This window comes from Dendrobates tinctorius, unplaced genomic scaffold (genome assembly GCF_039654945.1).
Source record: "Dendrobates tinctorius isolate UK_male_01 unplaced genomic scaffold, ASM3965494v1 ptg000155l, whole genome shotgun sequence".
Taxonomy (NCBI): domain Eukaryota; kingdom Metazoa; phylum Chordata; class Amphibia; order Anura; family Dendrobatidae; genus Dendrobates; species Dendrobates tinctorius.
In genome coordinates, this window is record NW_027361822.1 from 3,213,865 (window position 1) to 3,237,563 (window position 23,699).

At 44.4% G+C, this 23,699-nt stretch overlaps 2 protein-coding genes across 5 annotated transcripts in view; one reads left to right on the forward strand and one right to left on the reverse strand.

Moving 5' to 3' along the window:
- LOC141050945 (uncharacterized) overlaps nucleotides 1-4,636 on the forward strand; it is a 66,805-nt gene extending 62,169 nt beyond the window's left edge. Inside the window, exon 10 of the mRNA XM_073547665.1 lies at nucleotides 3,271-4,636. Coding sequence (XP_073403766.1) covers nucleotides 3,271-3,649 — 379 coding nt within the window. The 3' untranslated portion in view covers nucleotides 3,650-4,636. The remainder of the gene's footprint in view (nucleotides 1-3,270) is intronic.
- Nucleotides 1-23,699, reverse strand: part of LOC141050962 (uncharacterized) — a 359,750-nt gene that overhangs the window by 261,327 nt on the left and 74,724 nt on the right. The window lies entirely within an intron of this gene.

Sequence of the window (23,699 nt, forward strand, 5' to 3'; positions counted from 1 at the left end):
GTAATGGTGAACACTCTCTGCTCATTCTTCTCGACCTTTCTGCAGCTTTCGACACTGTTGACCACAGTCTCCTACTCCATAGGCTCCAGTCACTAGGCATTAAGGACATCGCTCTCTCCTGGTTCTCTTCCTATCTCTCTGACCGCTCCATCAGTGTTTTGTTCGCTGGCTCCACGTCATCTCCTCTTCCTCTCGCTGTCGGGGTACCTCAGGGCTCAGTCCTTGGCCCCCTTCTCTTCTCTCTCTACACAGCCCCAATTGGACAGACCATCAGCAGATTTGGCTTTCAGTACCATCTTTATGCTGATGATACAAAACTTAACCTCTCAAAAACTGAACTTCTTCTGCTCCCACCATCTACTAACCTCCCTAAATCTGACATTTCCCTCTCCGTGGGTGGCACCATAATAACACCCCGGCAGCAGGCACGCTGTCTGGGTGTTATGTTTGACACCAACCTCTCCTTCACATCCCATATACAATGTCTTGCCCGCTCTTGCGCCTACACCTAAAGAATGTCTACAGAATTCGCCCTTTTGTCACCAAGGAAACAACAAAAACCCTCACTGTCGCATTGATCCACTCCCGCCTGGACTACTGCAATGCTCTATTAATTGGCCTCCCCGCTACTCGACTTTCCCCTCTCCAGTCCATACTTAATGCAGCAGCCAGGGTCATCTATCTAGCTAATCGGTACTCGGACGCGTCCGCTCTTCACCAGTCCTTACATTGGCTGCCCATTCATTATAGGGTCCAATTCAAAGTACTTGTTCTCACCCACAAAGCTCTCCACAGTGCGGCACCCCCCTACATCTCCTCCCTCATTTCTGTCTATCGGCCTAGCCGACCGCTGCTCTCTGCAAAAGACTTTCGACTAACCTCTGCATTAATCCGCACCTCCCACTCCCGACTCCAAGACTTCTCCCGCGCTGCGCCAATCCTCTGGAATGCTCTACCCCAAGAAATTAGGACTATCCACAATTTGCACAGTTTTAGGCGCTCTCTCAAAACACATCTATTCAGAGCAGCCTATCACGTTCACTAATCAAAGTCATTCTATGTGCAAGTGTGAGTATGTAGCCCATTCACTATCTCTGTCCCCCACCTTCTCAAGATGGCTGGACCATCATTGTAAATACTTCATTGTAAATACACACCTGTACTTTGTATCTCCCCCACCTCATTGTAGATTGTAAGCTCTCACGAGCAGGGTCGTCTTATTTTACTTTAATTACTGTATTGTTAACGTTGTTACTTATGACTTGTGTGTTGAAACTGTTAAACTGTAAAGCGCTGCGGAATATGTTGGCGCTATATAAATAAAGATTATTATTATTATTACCTCACAAAATGTATCCTCTGTGATCCCCTGCTGTAATGTCAGTATTGTCTTTTGCTTCCTCCCCTGCCCAAGAGGTGTGGAATGCTCCGACAGACAATTTTTAAAAATAACTTTTGTTCGTGGGAAACCCCTTTAATGTGAACGGCTTCCTCTGCCTGTAGACACGTTACATATCTGCCGCCGGGATCAGCTGAATGATTCACTGCGCCTGCGCGGAATTCACGCAGGTACAGTAAATCAGACCGCCGCCATCTTTGTGCAGACAGATAGCGGCGGTCACATTAAAACTGCGCATGCACTCCTCCTGTACAAAGATGGCGTCAGTCAGTGAATCATTCGGCTGATCCCGGCGGCGTTCCGCTGGTGGTACCGCACAAGAGGCTGCGTACTGCATATACAGAGTGTGTGTGTGGTGTGTATGGTGTATACAGTGTGTGTGTGGTGCGTACGGTGTATACAGTGTGTGTGTGTTGTGTACGGCGTATAGAGTGTGTGTGTGTGGTGCGTACGGTGTATACAGTGTGTGTGATGCATACAGCATATACAGTGTGTGTGTGTGTGTGTGTGTGTGTGTGGTATGACGTATACATATACAGTGTGTGTGTGGTGCGTACAGCGTATACTTTTTGTGTGTGTGTAGTGCATACGGCGTACACAGTGTGTGTGTGTGTGGTGCGACGATGTTCCGCTGGTGTTACCGCGCAAGAGGCTTGTACCACCAGTAGTTTCCGTACCAGCAGTTTCCATATTGAGACACCCATCACATGGGAAAAATACAAGTCATTATAAAGCTATCTCAACAGAAAAATAAAAGTTATGACTCTGGAAACAAGGGAAGGAAAAAATAAACCGGACCATGCCATTTAGCGTTTGCCCGATGTCCAGTCCGGCTCTGCTCCCAGGCATAGGGAAAGTGCCGCCACGGGCATGGGCTAGCTTATTGTTCAGAGCATGAATGAATCTTAAAATAATGGAAAAGCACAACATTTTTATGTAATGTCCCAGTAATTCATTAGATACATTTTGCTTTTATTCAATAGAGGGCAGTGGTGCTAAAGCTGCAGAATTAAAGGAAAATTCCAAAGTTGGCCTCTTCATACTCTGCCTGAAAGAATCATTTACTTGATCCATCACAGGTTACACCTGGTCCATCCTAATAGTATTGGTCAGTTATCCTGTTATGATTATGCTTACAAGTAAAGTGAAACAAACTTTGAAGAGTTCAATGCTGGCCAAAACAGACAGTGGTGCTAAGGGATCCTTGTTAGTTACACCTTAACAGGGATTTGGACTGCAGGAAATGTCTTAGTCACCCCACGGATGCCATTTTTTAGTTTATGAGGAGGTCATGATCAAAGATTGATACATGTTATACAAAAAAGTCCGGCAGATGGTCATTTAAGCAGGGGATGAGGCAGGAGTCATGTAAGAAACAAACCAAGATCTATTTCTAGTGGTGATAGAAGGTCTACTGTTGCCATCACTGGCCTAGTCAGTTGAAAATTTTATTCCAAGTTATCTATAGTTTTAAGTTGTATTTAATAATATGTTTAGAATTAATATATGTTCAAGGAAGTGTTATTGAAAAATAAAAACAAAATATTTCATTTTCATTTTTTGGCAGATTGCTGGACCTTGAGCTCAGAAAAATATTGGATATATTCAAATTTTAAAGCAAATGATCATAGTTTTCCCCCAGATATATATGAAGATCATGCCAGTATTCTAGAATTACCTACAGCCCTTCAAAGTAAAGATCTGTCATCTAATCCTTTTGAGCAGGTTCTATCTACTGATTCATTACAGACTATTAAGCATAATAAGTTTAACAAAAGGACTGGTGAGCATCAAAGTGACCATACAAGAAAGAAGCTGTTGTCATGTTCAGAATGTGGGAAAGGTTGTTCTACAAAAGCTGATCTTTCTAGGCATCAAAGAATTCACACAGGGGAGAAGCCATTTTCATGTTCAGAATGTGGGAAATGTTTTGCAAGGAAATCACATCTTGTAACACATCAGAGAATTCACACAGGCGAGAAACCATTTTCATGTTCAGAATGTGGGAAATGTTTTACAGATAAATCAACTCTTGTTAGGCATCAGAAAAGACACACAGGAGAAAAACCATATTCATGTTCAGAATGTGGGAAATGTTTTGGTAGGAAATCACATCTTGTTACACATGAGAGAATTCACACAGGAGAGAAGCCATTTTCTTGTTCAGAATGTGGAAACTATTTTACAGAGAAATACAAACTTGTTAGGCATCAGAGTATTCACACAAGAGAGAAACCATTCTCATGTTGAGAGTATGGCAAATGTTTTAATTGTAAATGTTTTCATTGATTTTAATTTATAGCCTGGCTATAAATCTGATAAGTTACACAGGGGAGAAGCCATGTTTTGTGTTCAGAATGTAGGGAAAGTTTTACCTACACATTTAATCCTGCCATACATCAGAGAATTCATGGAGAGAGACATTTTCTTTTTGAATAATTTTTATTCTCATGTTGAGAGTATGGCAAATGTTTTAATTGTAAATGTATTCACTGGTTTTAATTTATAGCCTTACACAAGGGTGAAACTATTTTTTGTGTTCAGAATGTAGGGGAAGTTTTGCCTACACATTTAACCTTGCCACACATCAAAGAATTCACAGAGAGAGAGAAATTTTCTTTTTGAATCATTTACTTGGTAAATTGTTTGAGACAGAAGAAAAAAAATATGTTCGGTACAGTCAATGTTAAGTCACATGTCCTACAAAAAAGGAATATCAATTTAAAGCACTAAATGGTATTATAAATGTATGCAATTATCACTAAACATCTGTTATAAAAAAAAAGCTATTGGAATTCAAACAAGGCGCCTCTAAACTGACTTGGAACTTTATTGGTTAGACCACCTTTGACCTTTTTAATAGCACCAATTCGTCTTGAAATAGACTTCAAAAGCAGAAATATTTGCCCATACAGAAAGAATCGCTTCTCACATAAGCTTGAAAAATTGGATCATTCTGTACCTGAGTCTTTGATTTATTTGTCCCTTTGGCACCAATGTCACTGCAACTGGTAATTTGTTGTTCTTGCCTACTCGTGCTAAGGAATTCTGTTCGGACACATTAGCTGTTTTTGGCTGTAATTTGCTTGAATGTACACTGCCTGTTTGTCAGAACAATTCTTGACATTGACACCTTTCTTAGATAAATTGTCTTTATGCACAAGATGCATTTTTATGTTTTTACGCCATGTAAATACTGTCATGTTAAAAAAAAAATAAAAAAACAATAATAATGAATTTTTTTCTATAGCTCAAACACACTTTGCAATTTATTTTTATTTTATTTATTTATTTTACTCATTTATATACCGTGTTTCCCTGAAAATAAGACCTAGCTGTGGTTTTGCAGAACTGCTAAATATTCGGCCTACCCCGACCTAGCAAAGTTGGTTTTTGGTAGCATGCCCGCTAGAACACCAGAGCTGTATAGCTGTGATTCTTTTTTTGCCCTCCGCCGTTGTCCCCTAACTTCACTGTCCATTGCAGGACATGAAGACCGGCCGCCAACCCCGATGTTCCGTTCTGTGGCCATCACTTGTAAAGGTGCAAGCAAGGCATCAAGAGGCCTTCTGTTATGATTAGGTAACCGAGGAGGATAACAGGGGAATAGGCGAGGCAACCAGAAACCAGAGAGGTTGGTAACTTAGCGGATTGCAGATCCCTAAACTGACAACACAACTAGAATAAGCCATGGGACGTACCTACAATGCCCTAGACGCCTCGGCACAGCCAAAGAATTAACTAAGCCTAAAGAGAGAAAGGGGAAATGTTATGAATGGGTCACCGAGGAGGAGAGCAAGCCCAAGCTAAGCCACAGAAAACCAGAGAGGCTGGTAACTAAGCGGATTGCAGACCCCTGATCCTATCCACACAACTAGCAGTAGCCGTGGACCATACCTACGATGATCCTAGATGCCTCGGCACAGCTGGAGAGCTAACTAAGCCTAAAGTAAGAATGGGGAAATCTAAACTGCCCCAGAGCAGACCCCAAAGGAATAGATAGCCCCCAACTATATATTGTCGGTGAGACAAGGTGAAAACACAAACGCAGGCAGGAAAATAGACTGAGCAAATGATGGGGCCCACACTGACTAGACAGGACAGGAAAGGAAAGACGCTGTCTGCAATCACGCAAAAAACCCTGCAAAAAGTCCAATACGTATGATGCAAAAAACACTGAAGTTGCACGACTTCACCCACTATATCAGCACTCTGGTATATTCTGAAAGCAGAGCAAAAAGAGGCCAATCTAATAAGGGACAAAAACAAACTGGCACAAGCTGTAACATATGGACGGTGATTCAGCACAGCCCCAGGCGGAGCTGGCTGACCCACACAAAACTGAGATAGACAAAACCAGATCAAAAGCAAACAGAATAGCAAATGAAGACTTAGCTGAACATGCAGGGACTGAGCTGGAAACATCAGACCTCAGGAGGCAGAAGAAAATCACCAGCAGGGATAGAGGGAGTCGGCTGTCTTAAATCCGAATCTGAAACCACAGATCTCCAATCGTCGTCCTCATTATCAGGTGACAAGCCTCTGTTAATCAGATCAGCTCGATTACCTCCAGTAACCACCAGAGGGAGCCCAGAAAGAGAACTCGAAACCCCTCTGTCAATCTGACAAGCTCCACTACCTTCAGTAATAACCAGAGGGAGGCCAGAAAGCGAATTCACAGTAGGGAAAGCTAAATGCTCCAGAGTAGAACCCCAAAGGAATAGATAGCCCCCGAATATATATTGCCGGTGAGACTAAATGAGGCACAAAAACATGCAGAAAATAGAGTAAGCAAATGATGAGGCCCAAACTGTCTTGATATAGAATAGGACAGGAAAGGATACTGTCTGCAATCACGCAGAAGCCCTAAGAAAAATTCCAACACGTCTGATATGCAAAAATACTGAGGCCACATGACCTCTCCCCCACTAAATCAGAACTCTGGTGTAACTGGACGCAAACAAAAGATACTGATATAACAGGGGATTAGAAATACTGCAAAGACTGACATAAGCTGTGGCAAATGAAACAGAGTCCAGCACAGGTCCCAGCAGGGAACCAGGCTGGACACACACCAACAAGGCAGAAATCAGAGACAAGCAAAAAATGGATCAAATGCAAAAAGATTCAAGCAGACAAATAACTTATCTGAAAGATGCAGGACGAAGCAGGAGGCAAGCAGACTTCCAAAAAGCTCAGGAGGAAAACTAAATCACTGGCAAGAGCTGAGGGAAGGTTGCTCACTTAAATCTCCCCAGTCTGTAACACCTGACCTCCAATCATCCTGCTCAGGTGATTGACTTCTGTCAGCCAGACCAGCTCCATTACCAGCAGCAACCACCATAGGGAACCCAAACTCAGAAGCCAGGTCAAGTGTTCACAACAGTACCCCCCTTGAGGAGTGGTCAATGAACCGTCACCCACACCACCAGGCTGATCAGGATGGGCCCAGTGAAAGGCACGAACCAATTTCTCGGCATGAATGTCAGAAGAAAAAACCCAAGAATTATCCTCCTGACCATAGCCTTTCCACTTGACCAAGTATTGGAGTCTCCGACTAGCCAGACGAGAATCCAATACCTTCTCAACTTCATAGTACAGATTACCCTAAACCAATACAGGATCAGGGGGCGCAGCCATGGGAACTACTGGCTCCACAAACCTTTTCAACAAAGATTTATGAAAGACGTTGTGAATCTTGAACGTTCCTGGAAGAGCCAAATGGAAAGTAACGGGATTAAGGATTTCCAAAAACTTATAAGGTCCAATGAACCTTGGCTTAAATTTTGGAGACACAACTTTCATAGGAATATTTTTTGAGGACAACCAAACCATGTCACCCCCTTTAAACCGGGGACCAAAAGTCCTATGCCGGTTGGCAAACTGTTGGGCCTTCTCCTGAGAGACAACTTATCCACTACTTGATCCCAAATCTGCTGCATTCTCTCTACCACAGAATCAACACCTGGACAGGCCGAAGCCTCCACCTGCCCTGAAGAAAACTGAGGATGATACCCGAAGTTGTAGAAAAAAGGAGACATCAAAGTGGCAGAACTAGCCCTATTATTTAGAGCAAATTTAGCCAAGGGCAAAAAAGAGACCCAGTCATCTTGATCAGCAGACACAAAACATCTCAAATAGGTTTCCGAGGTCTGGCTTGCTCCCAGTCTGCCCATTGGTCTGAGGGTGAAACGCAGAGGAGAAGGACAACTGAATTCCCAGTTTAGAACAAAAAGCCCTCCAAAATCTGGAAACAAACTGGACTCCTGTGTCAGACACAATGTTCTCCGGAATACCGTGCAAACGAACCACCTGCTCTAAAAACAAGGGCACCAACTCAGAAGAGGATGTCAACTTCGGCAGTGGTACAAGATGTACCATCTTGGAAAATCTATCACAGATCACCCACTAGCTCTATTATTTAAAGCAAATTCGGCCAAGGGCAAAAATGAAACCCAATCATCCTGATCAGTGGAAATAAAACATCTCAAATACAACTCCAAGGTCTGGTTTGTTCTCTCTGTCTGCCCATAGGTCTGAGGGTGAAAAGCAGAGGAGAAGGACAACTGAATTCCCAGCTTGGAACAGAAAGTCCTCCAAAATCTAGACACAAACTGAACTCCTCTGTCAGATACAATGTTCTCAGGAATCCCGTGCAAGCGAACCACCTGTTGCAAAAACAGGGGCACCAACTCAGAGGAAGATGGCAACCTAGGGAGTGGTACAAGATGAACCATCTTAGAGAACCTATCACAAATCACCCAAATAACAGTCATTTTCTGAGACAGGGAGGTCGGAAATAAAATCCATTGATATATGGGTCCATGGCCTCCTGGGCACCGGCAGTGGCACTAACAATCCACTAGAACGAGAACAGGGTTTGGACCGGGAACAAGTCACACAGGACTGCACAAAATTCCTGACATCACGAGATAAAGCAGGCTACCAAAAAGACCGACTCACCAAATATCTGGTACCAAAAATACCAGGATGACCAGCTAACAGGGAGCAATGAATTTCAGACATTACTCTTCTCCTCCACTGGTCTGAGACATACAATTTTCCCATAGGGCATCATTCAGGTTTGTCCTCCTGAAATTCCTTCAGGGCAAGTCTCAAATCGGGTGAAATAGCGGAAAGAACCATACCCTCATTTAGAATGGTAGTAGGCTCAGTCACATCAAGAGAATCCGCAAAGAAACTCCTAGAGAGGGCATCCGCCTTAATATTCTTAGTGCCCGGAAGAAAGGAGACCTCAAAATTAAAATGTGAAAAACAAGGCCCACCTAGCCTGTCTAGGATTCAGTCGCTTGGCTGATTCGAGATAGATCAAGTTCTTGTGGTCGGTGAGGACCACAACTTGATGTCTGGCCCCCTCCAACCAATGTCTCCACTCTTCAAACGCCCACTTCATAGCCAACAACTCCCGATTCCCCACATCATAGTTACGTTCAGATGGGGAAAATTTTCGAGAAAAGAAGGCACAAGGATTCATCTTAGAGGTTACCGGATCTCTTTGAGACAAAACGGCTCCTGCACCAATCTCGGAAGCATCTATCTCCACCTGAAATGGGAGAGAAACATCAGGTTGCCGTAGAACAGGAGCAGAAGTGAATCTCCGCTTAAGCTCCTGAAACACCGAGACTGCCTGTGGAGACCAATTCACCACATCAGCGCTCTTTTTGGTGAAATCCGTCAGTAGTTTAACAATACCAGAAAAATTACTTATGAATTTACGGTAGAAATTAGCAAAACTCAAAAATTTCTGGAGAGCCTTCAAGGAAGTGGGCTGAACCCAATCATAAATGGCCTGGACCTTGACCGGGTCCATTCCATTAGTGGATGGGGACAAAATGAATCCCAAAAACGAAATTTTTTTGTACGCCAAAGAGACATTTCGATCCCTTAACATACAGAGCATTTTCTCTCAAAATCCGGAAAACAATCCGAACATGTTCCACATGAGAATCCCAATCATTGGAAAAAATCAAAATATCGTCCAAATAAACGATCAAAAACTTATCCACAAAATCCCGGAAAATACCGTTCATGAAAGATTGGAAGACAGAAGGGGCATTAGTGAGCCCAAAAGGCATCACTAGGTACTCAAAATGCCCCTCAGGAGTATTAAACGCCGTCTTCTATTCATCACCATGCTTGATGCGAATAAGATTATACGCCCCCTAAGGTCAAGCTTGGTAAACCAACTAGCACGTTTCACTCTGGCGAATAAATCGGAAATCAGGGGTAACGGATACGGAGATTTAACAGTGATTTTATTAAGGAGACGATGGTCAATACACGGCCTCAATGAGCCATTTTTCTTGGCCACAAAGAAAAAGCTGACACCTAAAGGTGAAGAGGACGGTCTGGTATGACCCTTCTCCAATGATTCTTTGATATAGGATCGCATAGCATCATGTTCAGGTACAGATAAATTGAAGAGTCGCCCCTTGGGAAATTTACAACGGGGCACTAACTCGATCGCGCAATAATCACTCCTATGAGGATGCAAGGACGCAGACTTACTCTCGCTAAACACATCAGAGAAATCAGTCAAATAGTCAGGGACATCATGAGACTGGGGAGAGGTAGAAAAAACAGGAGTGTCACTAAGAACATATTGACAACCCCAATTAACCACAGACACAGATTTCCAATCCAGAACAGGATTATGGGTCTGCAACCAAGCAAAACCCAGCACAATAATGTCATGTAAATTATGCAACACCAAAAATTTACAATTCTCTTGGTGGTCCGGGGCTACCCGCATTATCGCCTGGGTCCAAAACTGGGGTTTATTCTCCGCCAAAGGGGTAGCATCAGTGCTCCTCAAAGGAATAGGAGTCCGCAGGGGTACCATGGGAAAACCACAACGTTTGGCAAAGTCAAAATCCATCAGGTTCAGGGTTGCTCCGGAATCAACAAAAGCCTTAGAATATGAAGATAAGGAGCAGATCAAGAAAACCGACAAAAGGAATTTAGGCTGTACATTGCCCAAAACAAATGAGTGAGCAAAACGTTTCTCCCGCTTAGGGCAGACGGAAATAGTATGCGAGGCGTCCCCACAAAAGAAGCACAACTTATTATGCCTTCTAAATTCTTGATGTTGAGCCCTAGAAAAAACCCTATCACAATGCATGGGCTCAGAAGTTTGTTCGAAAGGCAACACCGCCTCTCGCATAGTTTTACGTTCACGTAAACGTCTGTCAATTTAAATGGCTAATGACAGAGTCGTTGAGACCAGAGGGGACAGGATATACCACTATAACATTTTTTAGAGTATCTGCCAGACCTTTCCGAAAAAGAGCCGCTAGGGCATCATCGTTCCATTTGGTAAGGACCACCCACTTTCGGAATTTCTGACAATATAACTCTGCCGCTTCCTGACCCTGGTTCAATGCCAATAAGGTTTTCTCAGCTTGATCAATAACATTAGGTTCATCATACAACAACCCCAGAGCCTGAAAAAATGCATCCACATTAGCCACATTCCCCAGGTGTCAGGGAAAAAGCCCAGTCCTGAGGGTCACCGCACAACAGGGAGATGACAATTTTAACCTGCTGCATCGAGTTCCCCCCTAGGAATCAGGTTTCAAGGCAAAAAACAGTTTAAAATTATTCTTAAAGTTCAAAAATTTAGACCGATTCCCAGAAAATAAATCAGGAATAAGGACTTTAGGTTCTACAGCAGACAACTGAGCGAGATAGGCAGAAATTCTCTGAACTTCAGCAGCGAGCTGCTCAACACGATCAGACATTTACTTAGAATCCATTAAAGACAAAATCCTCCTACAGCCCCCAGAAAAAAAAGAGGAAAAAATATATAAAAAATTCTGACACCTTTTTTTTTTTACTATTCTTTAGAGTACCCTAGAATCTATAGTTAGGCCAGTGATTCTGTTATGATTAGGTATCCGAGGAGGATAACAGGGGAATAGGCGAGGAAACCAGAAACCAGAGAGGTTGGTAACTTAGCGGATTGCAGACCCCTAAACTGAAAACACAACTAGAATTAATCGTAGGACGTACCTACGATGCCCTAGACACCTCAGCACAGCCAAAGAATTAACTAAGCCTAAAGAGAGAAAGGGGAAAGCTAAACTGCCCCGGAGTAGAACCCCAAAGGAATAGATTGCCCCCGAACATATATTGTCGGTGAGACAAGATGAGGCACAAAAACATGCAGAAAATAGAGTAAGCAAATGATAGGGCCCAAACTGTCTAGATAGATTAGGACAGTAAAGGATACTGTCTGAAATTACGCAAAAACCCTAAGAAAAATTCCAACACGCCTGATATGCAAATATACTGAGGCCACATGACCTCTCCCCCACTAAATCAGAACTCTGGTGTAACTGGACGCAAACAAAAGATACTGATATAACAGGGGATTAGAAATACTGCAAAGACTGACATAAGCTGTGGCAAATGAAACAAAGTCCAGCACAGGTCCCAGCAGGGAACAAGGCTGAACTCACACCAGCAAAGCAGAAATCAGAGAAAGGCAAAAAATGGATCAAATGCAAAAAGATTCAAGCAGAAAAATAACTTATTTGAAAGATGCAGGATGAAGCAGGAGGCAAGCAGACTTCCAAAAAGCTCAGGAGGAAAACCAAATCACTGGCAAGAGCTGAGCGAAGGTTGCTCACTTAAATCTCCCCAGTCTGTAACACCTGACCTCCAATCATCCTGCTCAGGTGATTGACTTCTGTCAGCCAGACCAGCTCCGTTACCAGCAGCATCCACCAGAGGAAGCCCAAACTCAGAAGCCAGGTCAAAAGTGTTCACAACAGCCTTCCCCGTTGTCAACTGTCAGTCTGTCGTTAACCCGTCTCCTGTCGCCATACCATAAGGTAGTCTCCGCTGTCCTGTACCAGTGTGCCATGGTGCTCTCCCCCTGGTGTACGCTGCTGTGATGAGCTCCCCCTGGTGGCCGGAAGCTGCAATACCGTCCCTGCCGTACAAGTGGTCCAGGAGCTGCTGTAGAACATCGTTTCTGTCTCCTGACTGTGGGAGCCAGGTACTTTATAGCTCTTACTGGTATTTTTTGTGGCCCTGTGTGTGTCAGGGGAAGAGTCTTGAGGAGATCATTTGCATATTCCCAGTGCCTTCTGGGATAAGTGAAGAGTCTCCGCGAGCTCAACGATCATTGGGTTTTGGCCGCTGCAGCTGAAAAGAGGAAATCGGAAAACCGCGCTCATCTTTCATCGTTTTTAAGAAATCTCAATATGGAAGAGGCCAGGAGCCATTTGGTGAGCTGCATTTCTTGCTACATGTTCACAGACTTACCAGTGGAAAAGCCAAACTTCTCATGCCACAAATGCAAGCTTGTGTCCCTGTTGGAGGAAAAGTTGCAAAATCTCGAAGAGAGGTTAGCTACGTTGAAGATCATTAAGAAGGTGAAGAGTTCTTGGACAGAGCAGAATTATCTCTTCAGGTTACAGAAAGAGAAGAAATTCGAAGTGCACCTGAAGAAACAGAGGAATGGAGACATGTGACCCAGAGAAGCAGGAGGATCAGGAGGCAGTCAGCACCCATACTGCTCAGGAACCAGTATCAGGCTCTCACCCAGGAAAACGATGAAGAAATACATCAGGATAAGACTTTGCCAACAAACAGCAACCTTGTACGCCTTCAGAGTCCTCCTGGATGGAGAAAGAAAAATGTTGTGAAGAAGAAACGGAGAGTGGTGGTCATGGGGGATTCCCTGTTGAGAGGAACAGAGGCCGCTATCTGCAGGCCGGATATAACTTCAAGAGAAATGTGCTGTCTTCCAGGTGCAAAAATTAAAGATGTGTCTGACAGGATATCAGGACTCTTCAGACCTACAGATGACTACCCATTCCTGCTACTACATGTGGGGACAAATGACACTGCAAGAAACGACCTGGAAACCATCTGCAGTGACTTTGAAGACTTAGGCAAGAAAGTGAAAGAACTGGGAGCGCAGGTGGTCTTCTCTTCCATCCTCCCAGTGGATGGCCATGGAACAAGGAGGTGGAATAAGATCCTGCAGGTGAACAACTGGCTACGTCGATGGTGCCGTCAGCAAAGATTTGGATTTCTGGATCACGGAGTGAATTACCTATACGATGGACTGCTTGCTAGAGATGGGGTGCACCTTACAAAGACTGGAAAGCATGTATTTGGAAGTCGCCTTGCTACACTTGTAAGGAGAGCTTTAAACTAGAACAACATGGGAAGGGAAGCAAAAGACCAGAAAAAGCCATACACCTGACAAATGCTATTGAGAACTCTGCTATTAGAAGTGGAAAGGAAGAACAAAGACAAAAGAATCTAATTAATAAAAATATTGGAGAAAGAGAAACCAATCACAAACTGAAATGTTTGTATACTAATGCACAAAGCATGGGCAACAAACAAGGAGAATTGGAACTACTAACACAGGAAAAGAAATATGATGTCATTGGAATCACTGAAACTTGGTGGGACAATACACATGATTGGAATACAAGACTAGAAGGATACAACTTATTTGCAAGAAACAGACTTGATAAACGAGGAGGAGGTGTCGCATTGTATGTTAGAAACGCGTATATCTGCACAGAGATTGAAGCTTCAGAGACTGGGAGTTCTGTGGAAACTGTTTGGGTAAGAATACAAGGACAGAACAATGGAAAGGACACCATTGTAGGCATTTACTACAGGCCGCCTGTGCAAGCTGAAGATATGGATGAACTCTTTATGCATCAAATGGCCAAGTTCTCCAAAAAATATGACATAGTTGTCATGGGAGATTTCAACTATCCAGACATTTGTTGGGAATCTCTCTCAGGCAAAACTAACAGGTCAAGGAAATTCTTATCCTCTCTTGCTGACAACTTTATCTTCCAAAAGGTAGGGGAGAAAACAAGGGGATCTGCTACCTTGGATCTAATCCTTGTAAACAGGGAGGAAATGGTTGAGGAGGTAAAAGTGGCTGGGACCCTAGGAGGTAGCGACCATGCTATTTTAGAATTTTGGATAACTAGAGGCGGAAGACCTGTGAAGACTCAGACGTCAAGGATAGATTTCAGAAAGGCAGATTTTAAGGGATTCAGAAAGAGAATTGGAAGGATCCAATGGCTGGATATCCTTAAAGACAAAAATGTCCAGGAAGGATGGGAAATCTTGAAAAATGAAATTCTCAAAGCACAGTTGTTAACAATTCCGAAAAGAGGGAAGAATAGGAAGCATGTAAGGAAACCAGGATGGATGAACACAGAACTTAAGCACATGCTAAAAAGGAAGAAAAAAATGTTTAGAAAATGGAAAGAGGGAGGCATATCTAAAGAAGAATATAATGCTGTCTGCAGAACCTGCAGGGCACAGATCAGATTATCTAAAGCTGAAAATGAATTGAGGCTTGCAAGAGATGTCAAAAGCAATAATAAAGGATTTTGGGGATATGTCAAAAGTAAAAGAAAAGTCAAGATGCTATAGGATTTTTACAGGATGAAAATGATGAAATGGTAAGACAGGATGTTGAGAAGGCTGAACTTTTAAATTCCTATTTTGCATCTGTTTTCTCTCAGAAAGGAAATGTAACATCAACTGTTCTTCACTGTCCTATTAAGGGAATAGAAGAACCCAGGATATCTATAAACAGAAAGATAGTGAGGAAACACTTAGCTAACCTAAATGAATTCAAGTCTCCACGTCCAGATGAATTACACCCCAGAGTACTGAAGGAGATAGCAGAAGAAATTTTTGAACCCCTCTCCATAATCTTTGAAAATTCTTGGAGAACAGGAGAAGTGCCAGAAGACTGGAGAAGAGCAAATGTTGTTCCTATCTTCAAAAAGGGGAAGAAGGTGGACCCAGGCAACTATAGGCAGGTGAGTCTGACTTCTATACCAGGAAAGATCTTTGAACAAATTATTAAACAACATGTATGTCAGTACCTGGATAAGAATGAAGTGATTAAACAGAGTCAGCATGGGTTTGTAACTAATAAGTCATGTCAGACTAACCTAATTTCCTTCTATGATGGAATCACTGATTGGGTGGATCAAGGAAATGCTGTAGATATAGTATATCTTGACTTCAGCAAAGCATTTGACAAAGTCTCTTCTCATACAATCCTTATAGAAAAAATGACTAAGTATGGAATGGACAAGGCAACTGTTAGGTGGATTCATAACTGGCTTAGTGATCGGACCCAAAGAGTGGTCGTAAATGGCTGCACATCCAGTTGGAAGAATGTCTCAAGTGGGGTACCACAGGGCTCTGTCCTGGGCCCTGTATTGTTCAACACCTTTATCAACGATTTAGATGAAGGAATTGAGGGTAAACTGTTTAAATTTGCTGATGACACAAAGCTAGGAGGGATAGCTAATACTAGAGAAGAGAGAGAGAGGATTCAAAAAGATATAAATAAACTGGAGAAGTGGGCAGCAACTAACAGAATGGTTTTTAACAGGGAAAAATGCAAAGTACTACATCTGGGCAATAAAAATGAAAAAAAGCATATACAGAATGGGAGGAATAGGGCTAAGCAACAGCACATGTGAAAAAGACTTGGGTATACTGTGACGGGAGTATTCTCCAGAGCAAGGAGGGACAACAGGCCTGGGAACGATCCAACAGATTTATTGACCAGAAAACAGGAACAACACGAAGGTAATTTGCAGAGTCCCAAAATAAGTCCACAGGAAACTGATTCGGGGGCACCTCCCGACAATCCTTGTGCCAGATCACAAAACCATAGTCCTTTAAGAGTCCCAGAAATCCACCACGATCACACAGAGGCTGAGGCTTCCTCAGACAGCCTCATCCTTCTCTTTTAGCATCCAACTCACATCTGCTGGGTCACACATAAGTCCATTGTCTTGGGCTCCTGGGATCAGCCCAAGTGTAGGGGAGAAGAAGTTCCCACCTCCTAGTCAATGGTTTGGTCCATCGCACGGCTCCGAGGTGTCTACAAGGATGTGTATTGTGAGTCCTCCCCCTGCTGAGGAGAACAATGGTGATTCCCCTAGCTGTGTTGACCCAAGCCTGAATTCAATTATGGTCTAGATACACAAGTCTTGTGGAAAGGAGACAGGTTACTTACATAATTACATTATAGTCCCAGAGACACAGGCAATGGGGAAAGGAAACATATTGTTACAGGTATACACAAGACATTGCAAAGTATTGGGGAAAAATACATATCATGACAATCCCTTCCCCTCCTAATTTGTGTACGTACTAGGGACCTCTACAGGTCACTGGTTAAGTACACACAGGCATGGCGTAACTTACATGTGGCTTCATGCAGCCACGAATTGGCATCGTAGCTTTCCCACATCATTGCCCAGGAGAACAGCTGCAGGCAGACCACCCATCACCCCAACCAAACATCGCCTGACCCCAAAACCAAAGTTCAGATCCACAGTGGCTGTGGGAATAGTCCTCCATTGTCCACCAGCCAGTTCAATGACAATCCCAGGTCCTCTATGGATTGCCTCAGGCCGAACCACTCGGGGATCAGCCAGCGTGAGGAAAGCCCCTGAGTCACAAAATCCAACAAGCCTTTGTCCATCCAGCACGACCTCCTGCAAGTGCTTACCTCGATGAGCTGAAGTCGTCATAGCTGCGGGTCGCACACCATAAACTCCTAGTGGTGCAACATGGGTGGGTGAGGCACTAGGCCAGTCCTCACGTAGTGGTGACACGTCTTCCTCCATGGCACTTGGCTGTACATAATTAATAATATGATTGGGTACAGGATCAATCCTCATTTGAACAGCTGGGCAGGAGGCTTGCAGATGCCCCGGCTGCCCACATCGATAGCATCTGTGCTGTGTCTCACTCCATCCAATGCGTCCTCTTGGGCGAGGAGTAAGGGAACCTGCCGGTCGGCTCCCACCTGAAGGTGCTGTAGGGGTTTGAGGACGATTCCTCCATGAGCTGGCTGGACATGAGGCCTGCAGATGCCCCGGATGCCCACAACCATAACACCTGCGCTCTGCTACTTCCTCTCCTCGTCGTATTCCAGAAAACGCAGTGGAAGCAACAGGAGTCACATTAACACAGGTATCAACACGAGGTGGTGGCTCAGAGGAACGGGGAACAATGGGGACAGAAGAACTGGGGGCCACCGGTGTTGTGGAGCTGGTAGGCCTCTCTCCATCCTCCAACAGAACTCTCCACCGAGGCTTGATGGTGAGAGCCTCATCAGCGAGAGATGCAGCTTCTTCCACTGTAGCAGGTTTCCTCTCACGCACCCATTCCCTGATCTCAGCGGGGCACTGGGCAAAAAATTGTTCTTTTAGGATAACCTGGAGACAGGTGTTCCAGGTTAAGGCCTCCTCTGCCTCCAGCCAGCGATTACATATTTGTTTGAGTTTGTGGGCATACATCTTGAAAGACACTTCCTCATTACAGGCTAAAGTACGAAACTGGGTCCTGTAAGTGTCTGGGGTCACAGCATAATGTTCTAGAATAGTCCGTTTAATCTCTGCATACTCACAGTTCCACCGAGGGTCCATAGCTCTATAGGCTGCGGCAGCTCCACCCTCTAAGAGCCCCACAAGATGTCGGACGCGCTCCCTTTCCGGGACTTCCATTAATCGACACTGATGCTCAAAGTCCAGGAAGAAGCCCTCAATGTCACCGGAAGCCTCATTAAATGGCTTGAAGTCTTTGCGGGACACTCTGGGGAGTTCCCTCATGGGGGATGCTGTGGGTACAGTCTGTCTGGAGCTTCTCGCTGCCTCCAAAGCGATCTCCCTCTCCAGCATTGCCCTCTCCTCCATCCTGCGCTGCCTCTCCTTGGCTGTGCGCATGACCTCCCTCTTATCTTCTATGGTAGCCTCTTCTCCCAGCAAGGCCATCTCCTCCTCGTACCACACAACCCACTGACTTTTTTGGGTATTTACCTCCGGCTGCCGTCTTTCCTCTCTTTGCTGTGAGGATCCTTCCTCAGCATCATCTTGCAGGCGAACTGCTTCCAAAGCTTCAATCAGCTGCTCCTTGGAGAGTCCCTTGCAGCTGACTCCCAGTTCACGGGCCTTTGTTTGTAGGTTCTTCGCAGTCCAGTTCTTGTACTCTGAGGCTCTGGTTCCAGAAGTTGATGGGCCGTTGTCCTCCATTTCTTCTGCTCTGATCCCACCGCTGCCACCAGTTTGTGACGGGAGTATTCTCCAGAGCAAGGAGGGACAACAGGCCTGGGAACGATCCAACAGATTTATTGACCAGAAAACAGGAACAACACGAAGGTAATTTGCAGAGTCCCAAAATAAGTCCACAGGAAACTGATTCGGGGGCACCTCCCGACAATCCTTGTGCCAGATCACAAAACCATAGTCCTTTAAGAGTCCCAGAAATCCACCACGATCACACAGAGGCTGAGGCTTCCTCAGACAGCCTCATCCTTCTCTTTTAGCATCCAACTCACATCTGCTGGGTCACACATAAGTCCATTGTCTTGGGCTCCTGGGATCAGCCCAAGTGTAGGGGAGTAGAAGTTCCCACCTCCTAGTCAATGGTTTGGTCCATCGCACGGCTCCGAGGTGTCTACAAGGATGTGTATTGTGAGTCCTCCCCCTGCTGAGGAGAACAATGGTGATTCCCCTAGCTGTGTTGACCCAAGCCTGAATTCAATTATGGTCTAGATACACAAGTCTTGTGGAAAGGAGACAGGTTACTTACATAATTACATTATAGTCCCAGAGACACAGGCAATGGGGAAAGGAAACATATTGTTACAGGTATACACAAGACATTGCAAAGTATTGGGGAAAAATACAAATCATGACATATACTAATAGATCACAGACTGAATATGAGTCAACAGTGTGATGCCGCAGCAAAAAAGGCAAATGCAATTCTAGGATGTATTAACAGAAGCATACAGTCTAGATCACGTGAAGTCATTATTTCCCTCTACTCCTCTTTGGTCAGACCTCATCTGGAATATTGTGTCCAGTTTTGGGCACCACATTTTAAAAAAGACATCAACAAACTGGAGCAAGTTCAGAAAAGAGCGACCAGAATGGTGACCGGTCTGCAAACCCTGTCTTATGAGGAAAGGTTGCAGGATTTGGGAATGTTTAGCTTGCAGAAGAGAAGACTGAGAGGAGACTTAATAGCTGTCTACAAATATCTAAAGGGCTGTCGCATTGTAGAAGGATCAACATTATTCTCATTTGCACAAGGAAAGACTAGAAGCAATGGGATGAAACTGAATGGGAGGAGACACAGATTAGATATTAGAAAAAACTTTTTGACAGTTAGAGTGATCAATGAGTGGAACAGGCTGCCACGAGAAGTGGTGAGCTCTCCTTCAATGGAAGTCTTCAAACAGAGGCTGGACAGACATCTGACTGGGATGATTTAGCGAATCCTGCTTTGAGCAGGGGGTTGGACCAGATGGCCCAGGAGGTCCCTTCCAACTCTACGATTCTATGATTCTATGATTCTATGATACATTTCTTCACAAAAAAAAGAATAGATGAAATAATGAATCCTGCAGGAATGACGGCCTATCTTTAGACTCTTGATATTGCAATAAACAAGCCATTCAAGGACAATTTGTGCATGGAAATTAATGACTACATTGAAAATAGAATGGAGAGATATCAGCGTGGAAACTTTGTGAAGTCTAAACTGCAAGAGGTTGTGAAATGGGTGAAGAATTCATGGGAGAAAATCACTGACAGTTGGGTTGCAAATGCACTACAAGCAGGCTACCTTGACAAGAACTACTCATTTAAGGACAGTGCTATTGCTTAGACATGAGAGATTTGGGACAATGATTCTGAAAGAAATGGAGTCACAAGAAATTCACCAGGAAATTCAGAGTTTGGATTGTTATGATGATCCAGAAGATGATAACATGACTGTCATTGAATAAATCTTGCTTTGTATTCATAAATATCGGGACCGGTAAATGTACCATAGATTGTTGTACATGGAAATAATGGTACAGTAGTAACAAGAAATTCTAGATAGGATTTATAGCTTGTCTGGTTATGCTGGTTTGTGCTGACAACTACTGTACAGTATATATGGTAATAAATGTTCATTTTTTTGTTCAACAATAAATGTGAAGTCTTCTTCATGAAAAAATAAGACATCCCCTGAAAATATAATATTTCAGGAGCTGACCCGCCAAAGAGATCAGCAGGGTAAAATCCTGCGTTATCTGCAGACAGTAAATGCTTAGATGCTCTGTTATCGGCTGCTGAAACTGCTACAGTCCAAGCTGCGGCAGCCTCGACAGTGAATATTCAGTCGGCAAGTCATGCACCTCGCCTTTCTGCACCACCATGTTTTGACAGGGATCCGAAGCAATGCTGAGGGTTTATCAACCAGTATTTGCTGCACTTTGAACTGCCAGCTCACCAGTTCCCCTCCGATCTGGCGAAAATAGCTGTCACGCTGCTGCAATATAGGTAGAAGCAAGCTCCACTAGATGGCAATGGAGTGGAGAGCGGACTGCACACAGCAGCAGCAGACCTGCAGCGCAGCAGCGAGGCCACAACCAGGTGGCACCAGATTAGTGAAACAAGCCATGTCGATATTAGTCAGTAGCGCAGTACCAAAGCAATAAGCAAACACAGTGTCAGAAACGGAGCGGATATGGCAAAGACAAGAGACAAAACAGCAGGTCAGAATCCAAGACAAGTCAAGAACCTGGATGTCCAAACACGAAAGGCAAACACAGTCGGGAAGGGAAGAGGGGAATAAACGGACAAGGGTACAGTCAGCCAAAGTAGCAGGACCAATCAGGATACGCAGAATCAGCTACAGAAACTATGACTGACACCGCCTGCGAGATGCAGTGTAGAGAAATAGCCAACCTGACGCCAGAACAAGGCAGATAAGAGTTAACCCTTGGCAAGGTCAGACCGGGAAAGAGAGACAGGATACAAACCCCGGCCTGGATCATGGCAGTACCCTCCTCTCAAGGGGGGCCACCAGACCCCCAGGCTTCCCAGGATAATGGGTATGAAAGGCCAAAACCAGGCGATCAGCATGGACAGCTCGCGCCGAGACCCACAATCGATCCTCAGGGCCGTAACCCCTCCAATGATCCAAATACTGAAGAGAACGGCAGACCATGCAAGAATCCACAATCCTTTCCTCTTCATACTCAGTCTGACCATCCACAGAGACATGATGGAAGGGATGGAGACTCAACAGCGGAAGGTACAAATGACTTCAGGATGGACTTATGGAACACATTGGGAATCTGAAGCGACGAAGGTAAGCGTAAACGAAAGGCAACTGGATTGACAACCTTTAATGATTTCATAAGGACCAATAAACTTGGGACCGAGCTTAGCAGAAGAGACCTTCAACCGTATGTTCTTGGTAGACAACCACACTTTATCTCCTACCAGAAATACAGGTATTAAAGGGTGTCGCTTATCAGCAAAATGTTTGTCTGTCCTGAGTCTCCCCAATGTTCTTCTGGACTTCCCTCCAAACCTCCACCAACCGCTGAACTGCCGAATCCGCCACTGGACATCCTGAATCCAAACCTGGAAAATTTGACAAAATGTGGGTGAAAACCGTAGTTACAAAAGAATGGAGAGGTGCCATTGGACTGATTAATCCAATTATTAAATGCAAACTCAGCCACGGGCAATGAAGAGTACCAATCATCCTGCTGAGACGTGGCAAGACACCGCAAAATTTGTTGAAGTGACTGGTCCTCTCCGTCTGACCGTTGGTCTCGAGATGACAGGCCGAGGCACAGATCAGGCAAATACCCAACCGTTTACGAAAAGCCCTCCAAAATCTGGACACAAATTGTACCCCCCTATCAGAAACCGCACTCAGAAGCATGCCATGTAACCGTACAACGTGCTCCACAAACAACTTGGATAGTGTCTCAGCATTAGGCAGTCCAGCCAAAGGTACAAAATGCGCCTGCTTACTAAATCTGTTGACCACTACCCAGACCACAATCCATAGACAAATGAGTCCAAGGTCTATCCGGAATTGGCAATGGCACCAATTCACTGGCTGTCTGGTTATGGGAGACTTTAGCATGAGCACACGTATCACAAGCAGATACAAACACAACAACATCAGAGGCCATAGCGGACCACCAAAACAACCTAGCAATAGCTCTCCGGGTGGCCGAGATTCCAGGATGCCCACTGAGAGCAGAATCGTGAAACTCTCGAAGCACCCTCACCCGGTATAGAACAGGAACGAAGAGCTTATTATCAGGCAAAGATGGAGGAGCAAGAGACTGAGCCTCACAAATCTCCCTCTCCAATTCTGAGGACCACCCTGTGCTGAAGAATGGAGGAAGGAGGTTCGGGAGATGATATCGGATCCAAGCTGTGAGATAAGGCATCAGCCTTGACATTTTTGGAACCAGGTTGAAAGGTGATGGAAAAATGAAAACGTGAAAAAAATTGACCATCTCGCCTGTCTAGGAGTCAAACATTTAGCAGACTCAATGTAAGACAAATTCTTGTTGTCCGTAATCACCGTAATCCAATGAACAGCCCCCTCCAAAAAGTGCCTCCATTCTTCAAAAGCCAGTTTTATGGCCAATAACTCCTGATTCCCGACATCATAATTTCTCTCAGCAGGATAAAATTTCTTCGAGAAAAAGGCACAGGGTCTTAAATTAGTTAAAGTGGCGGGTCCTTGGGACAACACTACCCCCATCCCCACCTCCGAAATGTCCACTTCAATAATGAACTGTTCAGACGGATTGGGGCGGATCAACACGGGCAGACAGAAAACATTCTTTTAATGGAGAAAAAGCTGCCACTGCTGGAGCAGACCAGTTTTTGAGATCTGCCCTGAGAAAACCACTGAATGAATTTGCGGTAATAATTGGCAAAACGCTGAAGACCCTTAAGGTTTCTGGGTTGTACCCAATCAACAATGGCCTGTACCTTTCCAGGGTCCATACGAAACCCCTTGGCAGACAAGATGAACCCCAGAAAGGACAGCTCCTGGACGAAAAAAGCACTTTTCAGGTTTAGCAAACAGGGAGTTCTCCTGTAACCTCTGGAGAACTGCACGAAGATGACCCATGTGAGCTTGTTTGTCAGATGAAAGTACAAGAATATTATCATATAAATAAACCACCATAAAGAGCCCAATGAAGTAAGCAAAGACATGGTTAATAAAATTCTGAAAAACTGCTGGCGCATTCGTGAGACCAAAGGGCATGACCAAATTCTCAAACAAACCCTCAGAGGTGAGAAATGCCGTTTTCCACTCGTCCTCCGCCCGAATACGGATAAGGTTATACGCTCCCCTGAGGTCCAATTTAGAAAACTATTTGGCCCCAGATAGTTGGTTGTACAGATGGGGGATGAGCGGGAGGGAGTAA